General features: G+C 56.6%; 1 protein-coding gene across 19 annotated transcripts in view; it reads left to right on the forward strand.

Annotated features, from left to right (window-relative positions):
- CASZ1 (castor zinc finger 1) overlaps positions 1 to 18161 on the forward strand; it is a 156924-nt gene that overhangs the window by 38488 nt on the left and 100275 nt on the right. For 12 of the 19 annotated variants that reach the window (XM_082379207.1, XM_082379200.1, XM_082379208.1 and 9 more), the window contains 2 exons: positions 1193 to 1347; positions 1615 to 1776. In XM_082379207.1, the coding sequence (XP_082235333.1) occupies positions 1662 to 1776 (115 nt within the window). In that variant the 5' untranslated portion in view covers positions 1193 to 1347; positions 1615 to 1661. Of the gene's footprint in view, positions 1 to 1192; positions 1348 to 1614; positions 1777 to 18161 lie in introns of those variants that run through there. The other 7 variants (XM_082379204.1, XM_082379197.1, XM_082379194.1 and 4 more) reach the window with 2 other exon arrangements.

The following is an 18161-nucleotide window of genomic DNA, read 5'->3' on the forward strand; positions in this document are numbered from 1 at the left end:
CAGGGGATCCAGGGGCTGGGCCAAGTGGGAGAACCTGCCAGGCAGCTGCCCACACCGTGCCACACTGTGGAATCGGGGCCGAGCCCACTCACAGGCTTTGGGAATACACAGACCAGGCGCGGTGGGTACTGCAGTGCCCTGGCAGAGGGGGAAGGAAAGGACTGGCATTTCAGCCGCCACCTTCCCTCATGCCAGCCTTGTACGCAGGGTGGGTGTGCGAGCAGACGGACAGCGCCCTCGGGGTTCCTGCACCCCACTCTCACATCCATGAGGCTGGGACTCCAGGCCTGGGAGGTTGGTGTGCCGAGGTTGGTGGCGGTGTGTCTGTGTCTGCATGCACGTGGGCTAATTTTTCTAAAAAGGCTGAAAATATTTACAGGTTTGAAGTTGAAACGCAAACAGGAAAAGCCCTTTAAAAAGTGAGTGTAGTGGATATTCAAAACAGGAATCACCATGGAAACACCACAATATTTGCTTAAATTGACACAAAGGTTGCCGGTAGCAGGGCACCAACTTTCTTTGGCCACATAGTTTTGGCTCAACGCCTATCACAATGGAATCTCACCCTCTTTTCTTTTTTATGAGATGTAAGGTCACAGTACCAGAGTGGGGAGGGGGAAAGAAAGAGAAGTAGCCAAAATCACCATCCTGGTAGCTACGGGGACACCTGTTGATTCCATTTTTAGAGACTTCCATAAGGCCATCAGGGGGTCATGGGAGCAGCTGGGAGCTGGTGGAGGGAAAGTCTGGAGGGAGCAGGAGGTTGGGGAGATCAAGGGTTAGTTTGGTTGCGTGGGTCTGATCTGGTTTCCAGTGTCAGCTTGATTCACTGTCAGGCTGACCTTTCACCTCAGGTGCCAAATCTAGGGTGTGATCACTCTGTTGTTACCTGGGGTGGCACCTGATTGGCCTATTTTTGTTTCTACCTGTTTGATTCTTTTCCTAGGTGCGACGACTGCATAGCAGTTGGCTAATAATTGTGCAAAGGGTGCATTTGTTGTAGGGTCAGGCATGGCACGTACCACGGCAGTGCCATCTGCAGATTGGTAGGCAAGGTCCAAGAATCTCTTACCTTGCTGGCCTGTTGCCGGGCAAGGTGTCCGAACCTTACCCTCCATTGTCCTTCTCTCTGAGTAGCTTTGTGGGTCTCAGTTGTAGCCTAATAATCTGTTTTCCTTTCTCCTTTTGGTAGGTAAACAGACCTCGCTGAGTGAAGGCAAAGACCCTCTCCAGCCCACCTGCCTTTCCCGCTGTTACGGCGTCGACCCGTCCTGTAGAAGGGGGTCCTGCAACTCTTGTGGTGTGTGTTGGAATGGACTTCGGACCCCGGCTTCTTGGGATGCAAAGGTAGCTGCTCCCCACTCCCAAGATGCCACTGGGAAACGTGGGTGGGAGCTGTGATTGACCAGGTCAGGGCTTCCTTCTTAGGGGAGGGACTGCGTAGGCCTTTCTCAGCGGTGGTAGCTTAGCCACCCCAAGTGAAAGTGAGAATTTGCAAATTCGAGAAAAGAGCCGGGGCCTAGGAACAGGATATCTTCATTTTGGCCCTGGCTCTGCTGTCGACTCACTGCTTTTTCCCCTCTGGACCTCTGTTTCCCCACCTGTAAAATAAAGAGATTGGAATAACTGACCCTGAAGAATTCTCCCAGCATTACCATTGTATGACACTGAATGGTGCCAGCAGCGTGCAGGTACTCCGGGTGAGGCCTGTGCCCTGGCAGACACTACTCCTGGAGCTACGTGTCAGGTCATTTATGAACATCACCTCTGGGAACGGTAAGTCCAGCCTGTCTGTGTGTCCAGCGGCTCCTGCTCTGCTCTGAGCTCATGCATGACTTGTTGGGGCTCTCCTGGTGGCGCGCCAGCCCAGGCAAGACCCTCCTTAGAGAAGAAGCCACAGGTATCTTTTGACCCCGGCTCAGAAGTAGCCCTTGCTTAAGGCAGGTACTTACGCCTGGGGTGGGTAGTCTATAGGTCTGGTACTGTCAGATATTTACCTGCAGGTGTCAAACTTGGCAGTTCTTGGGGTGGAGGGTTGACACACAACAGGTGACTTACCACGTATTGATCATTAGTCAATATTCTCTTAAGATCCGGAGGGAACTGGCCCAGAGGGGTTGGGCGTTGGTAAAGTTGACGGACAGCGTCTTAGGGTGGGGGCTGAGGCTGAGGGCCTAGAGCGTGGCTGGGAGGGCAGGGCTGGGGGCTGCTTCTCTTGTGTGTGCCAGGCTGGAGTCCGCAGCCCCAGCTCACCCACCTGTGCTCTCCCTCCCATGGGCGCCAAGGGCAGACGTGTCCTGCCCCTCCCTCCAGTGGCCAAGTGCTGCAACTCTGGACTTTGAACTTGCAGGGAGGAAGCACTTGCAGAGATGGGTGCCTTGGTGCCCACTGGGGTTTGAGTGGTCCCCAGAGCTGCAGTCCTGGTCATTTCGGGCCATGCCACCTCAGGAACTAGCAGAAACCCTGGATAAGGCCTAGAGATTTGCAAATCAGATGTAAATGTGGCCTCTGGTTGTTGTGGTGGAGCAATCGTGTGTCTGAGACTCTTCTTCCTGGTGTCCAGAATGCGATCACCGTCCGGGAACTGGTCCATCCACATTTAAGATGCACGGCTGTTGTCCCCTGATGGCGATGGGGCCGTGTAGACTGTTGGTTGTGCAGCCCTCTGGCTGGGTCAGCACCGGCACCTGTACTTCTCTGCTCCTTCCTGGGCTCTTCTTGCTCGACTCTACTTCCTTGATGATCACGGGTCTTAGGATGGCAAGCCCACGCGTCTTTGAGCCTCTGGATGGTCTCCCCGGCTCCCTGTACCCTGTGCGCGAGCAGGTTGCCAGAGTGCCTGTGGAACCCCCTTCCAGGGGGCAGTGTTTGCCGGTTCTGTCCTCAGTGGCAGGCTTTTTGTTTTCTTCATTCCCTCGGCAAAACACGCCCATTAGTTTTTCCCTTTCTGAAGTTTCCACTCACTGTTGACTCCCAGGGGCCGTGCCAGCTGGGATTTGCACCCGGCATGGGGTATGGGCTCCACGAGTCCTCTGGGACTCCCGCATCCTGGCACCGGCCATCTCGGGCTTGATAATGAAGCTTGGGAACTCAGAGGGCTCCAAGTGGGAATGTCATGGCCGAGCCCCTTCTCACTCACCCGGCCCTTTGGTCACAGGCTAGGGTCCTGTGTGGCAGGGGTGACCCATGGCCTCAGAGGTGGCCTGCCTCACCACACCAGAGTGTGGGCTTGGGGCAAGTCTGTGCTCAGGCCTGGTCTGCAGGCCTGATCCTGTCTGACTCAGATTCTCCCTACTTCTGGCTACGCCACAGAAGATCTGGTTATGTTTATTCAACAGTTACGGAGGGCCTGGTGTCTTCCGATCACTAGGAACAGAGTGACAAGACGACCGGCTCTCATGGAGTTCTGGTTGGGTAAGCGGACAACAAACAAACCCACAGAAAGCAACAAGGAAATCATTCGTGCGGAATGGAAATGGATGAGGTGTTGGGAAGTGACTGGGCAGTCAGAGGAGGCTCCTTGGAGGAGGCGACAGTTAGCTGAGATGGAAGGATAGGAAGTGGACAGCCATCCGAAGAGCGGTGGAATATTTCAGCAGGGGAGGACTAGTCTGGAGGAGCTGAGGCCGAGAGCTCAGGGAGCTCAGTGGACAGAGAGAGGCCCCAGTGCTGGGAGGTGGATGGGGTGGGGCTGGGGTATGTAGGACGTGATGTGCCAGGGGAAGTTGGGACTTTATTCTTTGGGTGACAGGCAGCTGCTGGAGGGTTTCAAGCAGGGAGGTGAAGTGATCTGATTTTGTTTTAAAAAGATGGCTGGGGCTGCCGTGGGGAGAAGATTGGCGGCAGCACGGGCAGAGACGAGGAGGCAGCTGCCAGCGTGAGAGTCTGAACTCAGCCACCGGGTTAAATTCTGGGACGGGGCTTTTGGTGATTTTAGGAACCAAGTGGAACCTTTCTCTTCACCTGGGAATGTCCCACAGACAGGTTTTTGTTGTTGTTGTTGTTCCTTTCCTCCATTTGACATCAGTAAAAGTGGCTGAGACAGAAGGGGGAAATGGGGAGAAGGGGGCAGGGTCCATGTGTGTTTAAAGGGAGGGTGAAGTGGTCTTGCTGATGGATTGAATGGGGGAAGAAGAGACAAGACCCCAGGGTGACTCTGGCATTCCAGGCCCCCGATGCCTGGCCCTGTGTCTCCTCTCTCACCTGACAGTGCCAAGGGGAGAAGCACCACCCTGGGCGCTGTGCTGGTTGCTAAGAAAGCTTGCTGGAGTGCATTAGGCGCCCCTGGGTCAGCACCATGTGGAGGGAAGGCCCAAGGCCTGCTTGTATCTGGCACCGATTTCAGCAGGGACTTTCCAGCTCACTGTCCTTTGGCCCTAAGGTGCTGCACTGAAGCCTGTTTTGTGCCTTTGCTCCACGGGTTCTGTGCTGGGTCTGAGGTTGGGCCTAGAAGCTCATATAGTTCCTCTCACTGTGGCTTTAAATGTGATCTCTGTGCCTGGGTGCACAGAACCTCAGTTGATTAGCTTTGAGAGCTGAAAAATGGGTTTGTCTAAGACCCCCTCATTTCCAGACGGCCAGCACAGTGTCCAGCCCCAGCTCATGGGCAGGGATCCTGGCCGTCTTTCCACATGGAAAGTCTTTCCACAGTTCACAGTGTGAATTGCCGTAGGTACCTCATCAGACTTGACCTAGGCCACTGTCCCTTTTTCCAGGGATCCTGAGCTGAGGCTCCACTCTCCTGGGTCCTGGTATCATCTGCTTGGACCAGGACAAGGCAGGCAGTCCCAGCAGCGATGCTGTAACAGCCAAGCCATCCCCGAGCCCCCTGGGTGGGCGCTGCGTAGCCCAGACAGCAACCAGAGCCTGGCTGGAGTGAGTGTGAAGTTGTCACGGCCGGCTGTGGAGGCCCCAGTGAGGACTTGCCCGTGCTGGCAACATATTCGCAGCAATATGGGCCAGCTCAGCCCTCCAGGAAAGCTCTGGAGGCCTGACCTCCAGGGGGAGTGACGGGAGGGAGCAGAGGGGCGGGCTGGCGATGACGTTGTGCGGGGGGTGATGGGGATGTCCCAGGCGCGCAGCTGGTGCCTCTGGCTCCAAGGGGGTGTCAGCCAGTCTTCCTGGGTGTGTCTGCCGGCATCAGAACACTGGGCTGAGCCCTGGGGGAGGGTGCGTCTGGGTGGGCAGGCCTGTGTGTCCGTTTATGCATGGGAGGCTCTTCTGCTTTCTGCCTCCATGGCCTGCACTAGATCCATGGCCTTCACTCCTAACTGGACTGGACAGTTCTAACTCCGTTCTCCAGGGCTTTGATCTGGTGTGGGGCTGGCCGCTCCAGAGCCTGCAGCTGCGGTGGAGGCGTGGACGGGCGGGATCTGGAGAGGGAGGTGCTGGCTGAGGGGAGCGGGGGCCCCTGTCCTCCAGCCCCACACCGGGTGACACCCTGGATCAGTGGACTCCAAGGTCGCAGCCACTTTGTACTGGGCAGAGACGTGATGGGGAGATGGTGTGGGAAGAGTTACTGATCCTTCTGGCTTCTAATCTGTGTGAAGATTCTGCCTGGTGTTGCCGACGTCCCTGCCTTGGGCCTCCTTCCCCAGTTCTCCCTTGTGCCTCCCGCCTTCCTAGCAGCGTCGGAAGCCCCTGCGTTCCACCAGGCGCAGACCCAAGGGGTGAGGGATTGGGCAAGGCTGGCAGCGCCTGCCCGCCTGGAGCTACCCAGGGTGATGTGCTCGCTCCAAAGGGGACAGCGGCCCATGGCTTTGGGAGGGTTAACATCTCGTGGACGAGGGGAGAAGCACTCAGCGCTGCCTCCGTCCTGTGACCTTGGAGCCTCCACAGGGAGAACACGCTGGCGTTGGAGAAGCGACGGCAGGTTTTGCACACGAGGGGAGTCCCAGTGGCTGGGAACGCATCGTCTTCTCTTGCACATCTTCAGGTTCCCCCGTTCTGTCTTCCCCCGGTGTCCCTGGCCTCTCTGATTCCAGAATCCACCCAGGTATAGTCCTGGTCCGGGAGAAAGTCCTTCAGCTGCCCCCCAGGCCTCCCCACACCGTCAGCTGCTGGTTCTCTGTTAAATCTGCCTTGGGGATGGTCCCCACCTTCCGCTCACCACCCACTTTAGTTTGGTTTCTTGGCCCTTCAGGAGCAGGAGCCTTTTCTGACCCTGAGCCTTCTTCTGGTAGCCTGTGCTTGGGACCCCTGTGGCCCTGGGCGGTTGAGGGGAGGGAAGGTGTAATTAATCACTAGTTTCTTCTCCAGAACTGCTAATCGGGAAAAGCAATTAAAAGCAACTTTTTTCCCTTAGTAATCTGTGTTGAGAGCTGGTAATGAAGTTTAGGGCCGTTGTGACTCAATATTTCAGCTTCACCGACTCAAGTCAAAACAATCCAAGCCCAGGAGTTTGCCGGCAGCAGAGCTGGGCCCGGGCAGCAGCTGGGAGCCCTGGTGTTCCCCCTCGTCACCGTCGTCCCACCCCATGCTGTTTCCCGGGCAGAGAGAGTAGCAGTCCCAGCTGGTAGGGCAGGGTTGGGGTGATGAGGAGATGGGTCCCCTAGGACATTCCTGGGAGGCCCAGAACCTGGAAATGCATCTAGGGGATGCTAGGACCAGGATACAAGTAACACTTGGTGTGCTGCAGAGCCAGGGAAGGGTGGGCTCGAATAGGGTTGGGGGGGGAAAGATGGGTGTCTGGGGAGCCCACTGAGGTTGGCCAGGGCTCAGCCACATGGGACTCAGAGCCAGAAGAGGTGGTGGTCCAGATCCTGACCTCTAACCTCCGGTCATTCATTTTTCGTTTTCGTCTATTTGTCAAGCATTACTGATGCTTGATGACGCTACAAACCGGGTTGGAACTGCAGCAGTGAACCAACAAGGCAAGAATTCCTGTCCTTGTGGCATTAGCATTTTCGTGGAGGGAGGCAAATGATAAATGAGATAAAGAAATAAAGTAGATGTTGGACGGGACGTGTGTCGGGGAGAAAATTGAAGCACGTTTGGGGAATAGAATAGAATAGGGAGTGTGTGTGGCGGTGGATGGCTTGTCAGCTTCGGTGTGGCCTCTGAGGCGGGCGTCCCTGGGATGGTGACATTTGGGTAAGGACAGAAGGAAGTGAGGGAGCGAGCCACGCTAATTAATATCTGGGAGAAGAGGGTTCCCGTTGGGGAACAGCAAGTGTGAGCTCCCAGAGGCGACAGCACCCCTGGCACGTTGGAGGACAGCAGGGAGGCTGGTGTGGCTGGAGTTGGGGAGATGTCGTGTGAGGTCAAGGGGGTCGGGCGGGGGCGCCCCCAGATCCTGCAGGCCTTGGAGCCATCGTGAGAACTCAGGCTTTTGCCCCGAGTGGAATAAGAAGCTTTTTGAAGAATTCTGAGTGACATGATCTGCTTAGGCACAAGCTCTTTATTAAAAAGCAAGACCCACTGTGGCTGGCTCCTGCTCTCACGGGCCGTCTGCGCCCCTGTCCAGGTGCGTCTGCACAAACCCCCGAGCCCCCTCCGAGGTGCTCTCCTGAGCGGACATGAGGAGCCGCAGAGGGGCTGTCAGCAATCGCCCTGCCCCAGCCCTGCCGGCCGGCACAGCCCCACCTCGGGGAGCAGTTCAGAAACGGGGTCTTGTCGCTTTAAGCCGCCCCCGGCCCGGCTTCCCTGGCTGCTTTATCTGAAGTCCAAGCGCATGTTGTTCCAGGACCGATCTGCTTTAGCTAATTAATAATCTGACAGGAGCCACCCAGGGGATTAGCCGCTGAGCCGAGCTCCACCAAGCCCCAGCAAATGAGTCCTGTACTCCTTGGGGACATGGAGGTGACTTTGGGGGGTGCGGGGAGAGGGGACCCCCACAGGTGAGCCATTGTGTTGGGCAGTGCAGTAGTGACCAGTGAGGGGAGAGGGCAGGTGGGGGACAGTTACGAACAGGGCCCCGTGAAAGGAGACTGCTGTCCCGAGACGGCGGGGATCTCTGCTCTCCCTCGCTGCCCCTTGCAGTCCTGGTCACCCACCAGAAACCGTCCCCACCAGCCAGGTGCTACCTGCTGAGGAGTGGGAGAGCATTGCCAGATTTAGCGAATAAAAATACAGGATGCCCGGTGAAATTTGAGTTTCAGACAAACAGCAAATCATTTTCAGTGTAAGTATGTTCCATGCAGTGTTTTGGACATACTTACACTAAAAAAAGTATTAGCCGTTTATCTGAAATTCAGAGTTTGCCAGTGGTCCTGCGTTTTCTCAGGCAACCCTGAGCACCTAGGGCCAGAGGCTGTGGGACTCCCTCCCTGGAACAGCCTGGAGCTCCCTCTGGAAGAGGCAGCGCCCTTGGGGGGCTGCTTGGGGGCTTGGCAAGCAGGGTGGGGCTGGGGCACAAGGACCCCCTCACCACGGTACTGGGAGAGGAGGATGGAACAAAGGTCAGCCACCTGCCAAAGTCTCCCACCTCTGTCTGGGCCCAGGTAGCCCTTGGCTGAGTGGACTCCAAGTTCCCTCCAAAGGCACTGTGGTCCCCGGGCTGGGGAGCAAGTCCCAGGGCCACTTCCACCAGGTGAGGCTGTCGTCTGGGAACAGTCCGTGGCGTCTCCTGAGGTCGAGGCCTGAAGTTCCTGGGGTCATCTGGGTTAGGTGGTCGTCCGCTAAGGGCATCTGCTCTGAGCCCAGGGAGAGGCCGGAGGGATGGCTCCCTGTGTGGGAGGGGGCCAGGCCAGGCCAGGTCAGGCACGAGGTCAGGGACAACAGCCTGCCCTGCGGGGCCACCTCCATGTTGTGAGGCCTCGGGGCACTGACCAGAAATACCCGTCTGCCCACCTCTCTGAGCTACCCTGAAGGCTGCCAAGCAGCCCCTTGCCAGCTTCTTAGGGAGGGTGTGCCATCCACTGGGACCAGGCTGCCTGGGATGTCACTCCAGGGGTGGGGGACATCTTTATTGGAAAATGTGATGGCGTCCTTACTGCTCCCTCTCGTGACCTCTCTCACCCGGGCTCCATTGCCAGGGTCAGAGAAGTCAGGGCGGCGAGAGGGGCCTGCTGCCAGCTGGTGGTAGTCCAGCTCCTGCAGCCAAGGGGCCTGATGCCAGGTGGGCACTGCCCCTGAGGTGCGAGCTCTGGCTCCCGCTCTGTCCTCTAGGAGTTAACAGCATCCTGTGTAGGGAGGCCTCTTCTCCCCCAGCCCCGGGCTGCCCTCCTCCCAGCCTTTCCCGGCACAGCCAGCTGGGGAGTCTTGTGGTGGGAGCAGAAGGGGGCTAGGGGTGCCGAGCCGGGGGGAACCTCTTTCGCTTCCCGAGCTCTCAGCCTCTTCCCCAGCGTGCCCCGCGGTTTGGCCCTGTTTCGCAAGCCGTCTGCTGCCCCTGCTGCCTCTGACCGACATCGTTAGCCTGGGTATTTATATTTCATTAACGACGTTAAGCCCAAACGGCATTAAAAGCAAAGCTGGTGATAAATAGCTTATTAATAAACAGGGAGTGCTCCGTGCTGCCTGGCCTCTCCCAGCCCTGCATTAACCCTTGCTGCCCCAGATAAAGATGCTTCACCCCAAAGATCATCCCCGCGAAGATGGGCCCAGAAGAGCCGGTCACCTGTCTGCATTCTCCTGACAGCTCTGAGGTCAGTGCCTCTTGGATCCTGGGCGGGCCAGTCCTGGGTCACTCAGGCTCACGAAACCCGGCCAAACCCCTCACAGCTTCTGATCAAATCATCATTACCCTCTCCTCACTAGTTTTGATTCTGGGCATAAAAAATTCAGGAAATGTGGATTTCTGGGCTGTAAGCTCAGATCTTCCCCATTACTTTGGAGCGCTGTCTGAAAGGAAGCTTACAGAATATTTCGAATCAAAAAGAGTGATGCTTATGAAAATAACAACAACAGTCATGATCTCAGCAGACGTGTCCTGAGCGTAACTGTGAGCAGGCCTTCTGCCCATCACACCACGTGCACCAGCTCCCGGCCACCCCAAGGATCGTCCAGCTCAGGCTCATTTTTAATGTGGGAAAACCGACGCCCAGAAAAGTGAAGCAGGGTCTCCAGCTAGAGCCCACGTCACACAGCTGCTGGCACCGGGGCACGGGCTGCCGAGCGATGCTGGGCTCCAGTCCTTGTGCAGTCTCCCCCGAAGCAGGACCTGTTGCAGAGGGCCATCCCGCCTCCTGGGCCTCGGACCTTCCAGGGCTTCTCAGCCGCTGCTCCAGCCTTGCTTGACTCCGACTCCTTGCCCTTGGGACCCCACTGCTCTGTTACTCTGCACCCCTGCCTGGGCCCCGTGTGCCTGCACAGGCTGGCCGTCTAGAGGGCACAGCCATGCACCTTGCAGGCCACCACCCCTCCTCGGACCTAGAGGTGCCAACAGAAAGCCAGTGGAATGTCCGTGGTGCTGTAGAGGCCCCAGTGGGCTTCTGCTTCTGGTTGGAGCAGCTCCTATGAGGTGCCCTCCTGCGGGGGAGGGGGTACCGGCCAGGCCTTATTTGTTTGGGGTTTTAAGTTGGAGTCTCTTGGATGTAGGGCCATCTCTTAACATTTCCAAGAAATAGGGGCAGACTCAGCCCTGGGTCCCACCCGCACCGATCCCACTCCAGCTCCCTAACTGAACTGACTGAAGGCAGGAGGAGAAACTGGAACCTGTCTGAACTTCGGCCCCACCTAGAACTCTCAGTCCTGCAGACCTGAACCAGGGTTCTCATTGTCCTCCCTGCCCATCTGGGGCTATCTGGGCCCAGGCCTGGCAGAAGGGGAGAAAGGGCTCTCTCGGGGTTTTGCAACACAGAAGGGAAAGACGGAGGGGAGCCTGAGGGGAAGATGCCGTGTGGTTCCAAGGGGAGGATGGCGGTAGAGGGCGCGTCGCTGGGACCATCTGGTTGTGTCTGGTGAGCACCTGGGGAGGATGGAGAGCTAATTAATTAGCAGGACTCCTGCAGCCTCTGCCGGGGGCCTGGACTGCTGCTCTCAACACATTCCCAAGCTGGGAAGGAAGTTGGTGAGCAGAAGCCACAGGGCTCCTCATCCAAGAGGAATTCCACTTATCCCAGTGGATGGAAGTCTGACCACCCCCCGCAGAGCAAAGCAAGCGGGAGGGGAGCGGGCAGGGAGGCCCTTCCTGACTGACATGATAACTGGGACTGCCTCAGAAGGTCGGATTCACTCCTGCTTCTCCTCCTGGGAAGACCTTCCAGCTTGCTGTGGCCGTGCAGGCCTCGGACATCCGAGCAGGGCATGGCAGGTGGCTGGGAATGGGGTCATGCTTGTCACCTACATTACACTTGGCGTACATTAAACCGGCGCCCAGAGAACCCAGTACAGAGCAACAGGGGAAAAGAGGTCAGCCGGGCCTGCCCCTGCCTAGATCTAGTGGTCAGACGGGAGAACTAGTTGGGAGAAATGTGTGATGGAGAGAGACAGACTTTGGAACCAGGCCGACCTGTGTTGCAGTCAGGCCCACCGTTCTGTAGATGTGTGGCCGTCACTTCACCACGCTTAGCCTCAGCGTCCTCCCCTGTAAAATGGGCACGGTAGTACCTTCTTTGCAGGGATGTCATCTCTAGAGTGCCTGCGACAGGGCCTGGGACCCTTAGATGCTGAATGAGGGGTAGCTGCCCCCCTATTGCTGTTAGACCTACTCCTAATCTGTTGTGTTAAAGTTCTGTTTGAGAAAGGAGAGAGGAAATGGCTGAAGAATGCAATGTATAATACAGCAGGGCACGGCCTGCCACTCTGGCTGGGAGGCCAGTCCACTCAGTGGGCATTCCGGAGCCTGTCCTCCTGTGCTCGGCTTCGAAGGGGCAGGAGCAGAGGAGAGCCTGTGAAAGGGAAGCACAGTGTACCCCACTGTCAGCGAGTGCCCGTTCTCAAGGGGAGCCACGTGTGGGTGTGACACCTCCGGTTCCAGGCAGCTGTGGGGAGCAGGACAGGGGTCTGCAGCGTGGTTGCCCCTGCTGCCTCTGATGCCAGCTGCGGTGAGGCAGGGTCTCCCTCTCCCCCACTTGATCGTGCCCACTTGTAGCGCACTGGGCTTTGGTTGTGAGCCCACGTCACCATCCTGCCACCGTGAGAAGGCAAGGACCGGGACGCCAGCGTCTGCTCCCTCCTTCACGTGGGCTGGGATGTGTTCTCCTCCTGGGCTCCTTCGCAGACTCTGGGTGGAATGCCTCCCTTCTGCCCCTGGGACCTGGCCTTTGTTATAACATCAGTGGAAGCCATTTTTTCCGCCACATCTGGCACATGCTGGTCTTGGCACTTAGCAAGTTCCCCCCACCTGTGGGATTTGATTGGCCCACTGGGTTCTGTTTGTATGAGAGGCAAGAGCTTGGACACCCACCCTCTGCTGGCCGCCACCTTCCCAAGCATGGCGTATCCTTTTCTTCCCAGCCCCACCCTTAGTCCAAGGTCGCCTGTGTTCTTCAAAGGCCAGAGGCCGGATGGGGACTTGGGAGGGGGTCATGGAGTGGGTGGTGCCTCCTTGCTTTCCTTGCCTTGGTGGAATGGCACAGCGGCTCGGGGTTTCTGCCACATGCCACTTGTCACCCAGAGGATTTCTGAGAGCGCACCTCTGGTTAGGAGGGTCCCTGCGGAGAGAAGCCTGCTTTGCCCACAGGATCTCAGAGCCACCCAACTCCACACGGGCCCAGGAGAGGGGCTGGGGAGAGGGGTCGCAGCCTGAAGACAGCTCCAGGGAGTGGGGAAAGTGCTACTGAGTGGGAAGGTTGGTCAGCAGCCAAGGAGCTGGGCCTTGTGGCTCGATGGGCAGATCTCTGAGTGGGGCAGAGTCCACTCCACACCCAAAGCTTTCTCCTTTCCTTGCTGCCTTGACCGCAGGGCTGGCAGGGCTGGTAGCTCACTTTCCCCTTGGCCCACGGCGCTCTGACCCCAGGCCAGCCTCCATGGGCTGGAGCATAGGGAGGCCCTGGGAGAAGGACCCAGGACCAGGGCTGGCCCTTGCTCAGGGTGTACAGTGCCCTCTTGGCTCCGTGCCAGCCCCCACAGTGGGCAGTGCCTGCCTGTTCAGGGCACACTCTGATGACCGTCACAGGCAAGGGTAGCCTTCATTTGAAGCCACTGGACTTGAGGGGAGGGAGGAGACCACATGCATATTCCTTCCTCCGGGAGCCTTCGCCTACTTTCATTTTCTTTTCTCCACTGTTTTTTCTTGGGGTCTAATTAAAGACTTGGAGCCACTTACAGCCTGCGGTTGGCTTTTTATTTGGGTCCTTGGCAATTACCTCCTGCCCTAAAATAAGTTTCAACGGAGCAGGGGTAGGAGTTTTCTTTTTAGCCAAGTTCTCAGCTTTAATTTTGCCGTGTGTATGTGTGTATGCGCGCGTGTGTGTGACGAAGTGTAAAGAGGCCTTTCCTTCGTCCCTTTTCCAAATCCTACCTCCTTCTCACTGTCCCCATCTCAAGTGTCCTGCGGCCAAGGCCGAGCCTGGACAGCAGGAACAGTACGTCCTCAGCATCGCCCTGCCTGGAGGCAGCTCTGTGACAACAGGCAGGTCAGCTGCTGACTCTGTCCCAGTTTCTTCACCTGTGAACGGGGACAGCAGGGCTGGGCCCGCCAGAGGCTCCCCTGCTATGCTGCTCTGGAAGGAGACCTCTTGCCACAGTGGAGTAGGTCATCCCTGGGGTGTGGGAAGCAACCACCAATGCCAACAGGCCGTGCTTTCCCCTGCCGGTCAGCACGCCTTGTATTTGAATAGGAGCGTGTAATCGTGTTCCCCAAGCTCTCTCCCCACTTTACCCTCCTGGTCCTCCCGGCCACCCTGAGAGCAGCGTGATCACCCCCACTTTATAGACGAGGCTCCCTGCAACCAGAGATAATTAGTGGCTTTTCTGATGTCACTTGGCTTCTAGGGGATAGAGCCTTGGGATTCAAACCCAGGTCCTCTGATCTTCCAAAACCCACACCCGGAACCAGCTGCATAATTTGCGGGACCCAGTGCAAAATAAAAATGCAGGGCCCCTCCTTCTAAAATTAAGAATTTTACGATGGCAGCTGTAGGACATTGAACCAAGCACGTGCCCTCTGAGCGTGGGGCCCTGTGTGACTGCGTGGATTGCCTGCCCAGCAAGCTGGCCCTGCCCACACCCCATTGAATTGCCTTCACCTGTTTGCCTCTGTTCCCACCTGCGTGGTGAGGGGCAGGGAAGTTACATAGGGGCCACCTATGTTCTGTGTCCCTGGCCTCTGCGGCTTTTCCCTGCAGATGCAGTGCTCAGGTCCTCCCCGGTCTTGGCCTGTTGAGGAAGCACTGTACCTTAGCATGACACAGGCTTTCTGGGGTTCCCTGAGCCTCTTAGGGTCCTCCAGGCCTATTTAAGGCCACCTGAGACTTAAGGTCAGTCAGAGGTGAGGAAATCAAAAAACAGGACAGAGAGGATTTAGCAAGAGCTCTCCTTGGGTGGAGGGTGCAGATTTGGGGGAATCAATCCTTCCAGTCCCATTCAGGAATTCTACAAGGTCTCTGTCAAGTTTAAGCGTCAGGTGACCTGCCAAAGTATCCAGGTCATGCAGGGCTCTGATTGCTGTGTTTGGGGTAGAAGGTCAGGCAGCCATCATTGGGCTAACCTGGAAACTTCCTAGCTGGCTGTTGGGGACTTGGAGTAGCCTCGGAATCTTGTGGGGTTCACAGAAGTTTCCCGACAATGGGTGGCTTGATGGAGCACATGGCTGGGCGTGTGTCCATGGGTACACTGGCATATGTCTGCATTCTGGTGAGGACACAGCTCTCTGTGTGCTGGGCAGCTATTTAAATAAGAGCTGTCAGACTCTCGCCAGCTTCCCTGGAAGGAGCAGCCTTTGCCTGCCCATCTCGGGACCACGGACCTTGTCAGTGCATGCCTGCCCTTCGTCCCTCCTGCTAAGAAGGAGAAGAAACCTGGGTACCAAAGTCCTGGAGCTAGCACCCCACCCCCGGCTCTCCCTGCTGTTCTGCTTCCTTCTAGATTCTAGACCTTGGGTGAACTTCAGGATGAAATGTGTCCTAAAAGCCACAGCAGCTGTTTTTATATGGGGGGGGAATCAACTTTATCTAAAATGGGGGGGACGGGTGGGGGTGGGAATCCCATAGGTGGAAGTTCTGAGGCGCTTTGATCATAGGAGGGAGAGAGTGCCCGAGTTTCCAAGGACTGATTAGATGGCATGCCAAGTGTATTAAATTTTGCAGACATTTTAACAGCAATATGCTAGATAGTTGGGTGTCCCCTGAGGCAGCTGGATTTTTTATATCCTTCACAGAAGGTCGGAACCCTCTTCTGCCTGCCTCCCCCCTCCACCCCATGCTCCGTGCTTCTGTCTCTCTCTCACCCTCCCTTTCTTCGACGATTTTCCTTGCTTCTTGCTCTCTGCTCATAGAGAAACTAAATGACACCTCTGGTCCCTGCCCAACAGAGGGCATTCCGTCCCTCCTGCCCTCCTGTCAGGAGATCGGGGGTCTCCAGGGCAGGGGGTGGGTACGAATGGGGGGCCTGATTTCTATTTTTTTCTTCCGTTTCCCCTTCCTTCTCCCATTTTGGAGACGGTCATAAGACCTTCTCCCTCCCTGCTTATTTTTATAGGAAAAAAAAGGCAGGAAAAGAATCCATCTGGCATATGAATAATTGAAATGGCTCAACTCTGTTCCTGTTGCTGCTGTTTGTTCTCAGCTCCCCCGGCCCCCAGCCCATCCCCCTGAGTGCGGGTCTCTGAGCAGAGGATGTGTGGGCATTCTTAGAAGGTTCTCGGCGGAGGCCCAGGGCCCTCCTTAATCTCGAGCCCTTTCTCCCTGTGAATCTGTAGGTCTGGGTGGGGGGCATTTGGACATGTGGTTGGTTTTCCTTCTCGTGCGGACAGCCAGCCCCTGGCTAGAGTCTCTCCAAATACCACTCTAACTAGAATGGTTCCTACGGCCCTTGGGCCTCAAGGGACAGCTTCCCCTGACCCTGATTTCCCCAAGGGTCCTCTTGGATTGTCTGGTTCCAAGCTCCTTTCCCTCGGTCCCCACCCCTGTGCCCTCAGCTTCAGCAGCCTGGGGGCTCCCGTTTGGGGAACTCAGGCCTTTGCGGGGCTCACTGCACCGCTGTCTTAGCACTGCCTCCAGGGGGCTGCTGCCAGCCTGCACCCCGCGGCGCGAGCCCTAGCACCTTGCTCAGAGGTCTCGAGTCCTCGCCCACCCACTCCTCTTCCTCTCCCGCCCCTCATCCTGCCCAGCCAAGGGCTTTCGCATTCTTCACTCTGTCTAACACAGCCTTTGGGTCCGGAGCCGTGAAAGCCAGAGATTTTTAAACTTCTTTCCACCGAGTTGGAAAGTTGGGAGAGTTGGGAGAAAGCACAGTGGCCGTAGGTTGGGGCAGGGGCAGGGGTGGGCAGGTAACGGACTCAGCCTGGCTAGAATCGGCTGCCCATTCCTTCCCCTTGCGGAGGCTGGACCAGCTGCGCACCGAGCCGCCATATCCGGGCTGAGAATCCACTGTCTCTTTAAAACCATTTAGAGGAAAAACAAAAGAACTTTAGTGCATTAATTCTAGATGAAGATGGGTCTCCAGATGACAGGCTGATCCACGTTATTCCCCATAAGACAACTTCCCCTCTCTCTTCCTCCCCCTCCCACCTTCCCGCCCCCTCTGCCCAGCGCTTTGTCGTCATCCATGGCTTGTGGACGCTGGCCCGGGGAATATGTGCTTTACGTTCGAAAAGTCAGTACTTCTGTGTGTCTGTCTGGGACCTCATGTTTGTGTCACGTGCGAGGTATTGACGTGCAGCCGTGGGTCCTGTAGTTGTAAAGTGCTGTGAGCGAGTACGTGTGCATTTCCGAATGGCCCTGGGGGGTGGGGGGAACGTGTGGGTCACTGCAGAGTGGTACGGGGCGGGGGGGTCCCTTTCCCCGGAGCTTTCTGGGTCAGGCACATTAAGGCTCATAAAATGCCCCCACAGAAAGAGGGTGTGAGCAGCACCGAAAACATTCTAGCTTTTCTGGGTTTGTAAAAAAAAAAAAAACAGCTACCCACTAAGCAAAAAATAATTCAGATGAAATTCAAATCAGATTTGTTAATATATAACTATATATATGTTTGTGTATGTGTGTATATATGTCATTTATAAAGACTCCTACACATGTTGTAAAAGCTGCAAAATGTCTGGCATTCCAGGGCCTGGTACGAATAATTAGATATTTATATCCAATAAAACTGGTTTGATGGGGAAATCGTTTGCCTCCGTGCGGATTCTCAGTTGAGGACGAGTTTCGGTGGTTGGGTTTGTTTTTTTCCCCCCCTCGACAGTAAAACCAGGCATTTGGCACCAACAAATGTATTTCCCATAAATATCTAAATCTGTCTTTTTCCACCGTGGGCTCTGCTAGATGAGCCCTGTCCTGCCAGCCCAGCATTGCTCTCCTCTCCTGCCTTTGCATTCTCGCTGGAGAAACGTGTGTGCGAAGCCCCTTCCCGTCACCCTGAGCCCGAGCTCCAGGCCTCGGACGGGAGTCGGAGCTTGTGCCCCTCGTATCTGTCCCAAGTCCCCACCCTCCACCCACTGCCAGCCTCGGGGCCCACGCCAGCGGGTCTTCTCTCTTCTTGTCTTTGCTCTTTTTCCTCTGAACAGTTCCGTGGAGTGGGGCTTCTGCTCTCGTTCCTTAAGGCCCAACCTAAGTACTTTTCTGATTTCTTTAATTACCTTCTACCCCCAATATTCAATTTGTCTCCCCGCTTGCCTGAGCTCTGCTTGACCTCCTGGCCATTGCCTGCAGGGCCTCTACCGCAGTGTGGGGCGGCCCTGGGGAGCCAGTCTGCCTCCCTGCCCGGCTCAGGGAGACCCCCACCCCACCCTTGTTTCTCTTCCATCTGTTTCACAGTCGGGAACAGATGGAGCCAGAAGGAGCCGTGGATGGCTGTGCCCGCCCTCTCCCATTCTACGGATGGGGAGCTGAAGCCCCGAGTGGGGCAGTTGGGGTTCCTCATGCATGGTGGGGGGGCAAACTGGGGTGGGCGGCGCAGCCCCCTGACTTTCAGCTCGTTCTGGGAGTGTGGAAGACACACAGACCTCACTCTGCCCCTCGGCAACCGTTTCTGTGAGACTTGGAGTCAGTGGCCTCACCTCTCTGAGCCTTGCTTCTCTGTATTTGTGACTTGGAATTGGTCATTCTCGTCTGTGCAGTCACTGAGAAGAGTAAATGAACCAACACATGACAAGCTCCTAGGCCCTTCCCCATAAGCTGGCGGTG

The sequence above is a fragment of the Balaenoptera borealis genome (assembly GCF_965194805.1).
Source record: "Balaenoptera borealis genome assembly, chromosome: 1".
Taxonomy (NCBI): domain Eukaryota; kingdom Metazoa; phylum Chordata; class Mammalia; order Artiodactyla; family Balaenopteridae; genus Balaenoptera; species Balaenoptera borealis.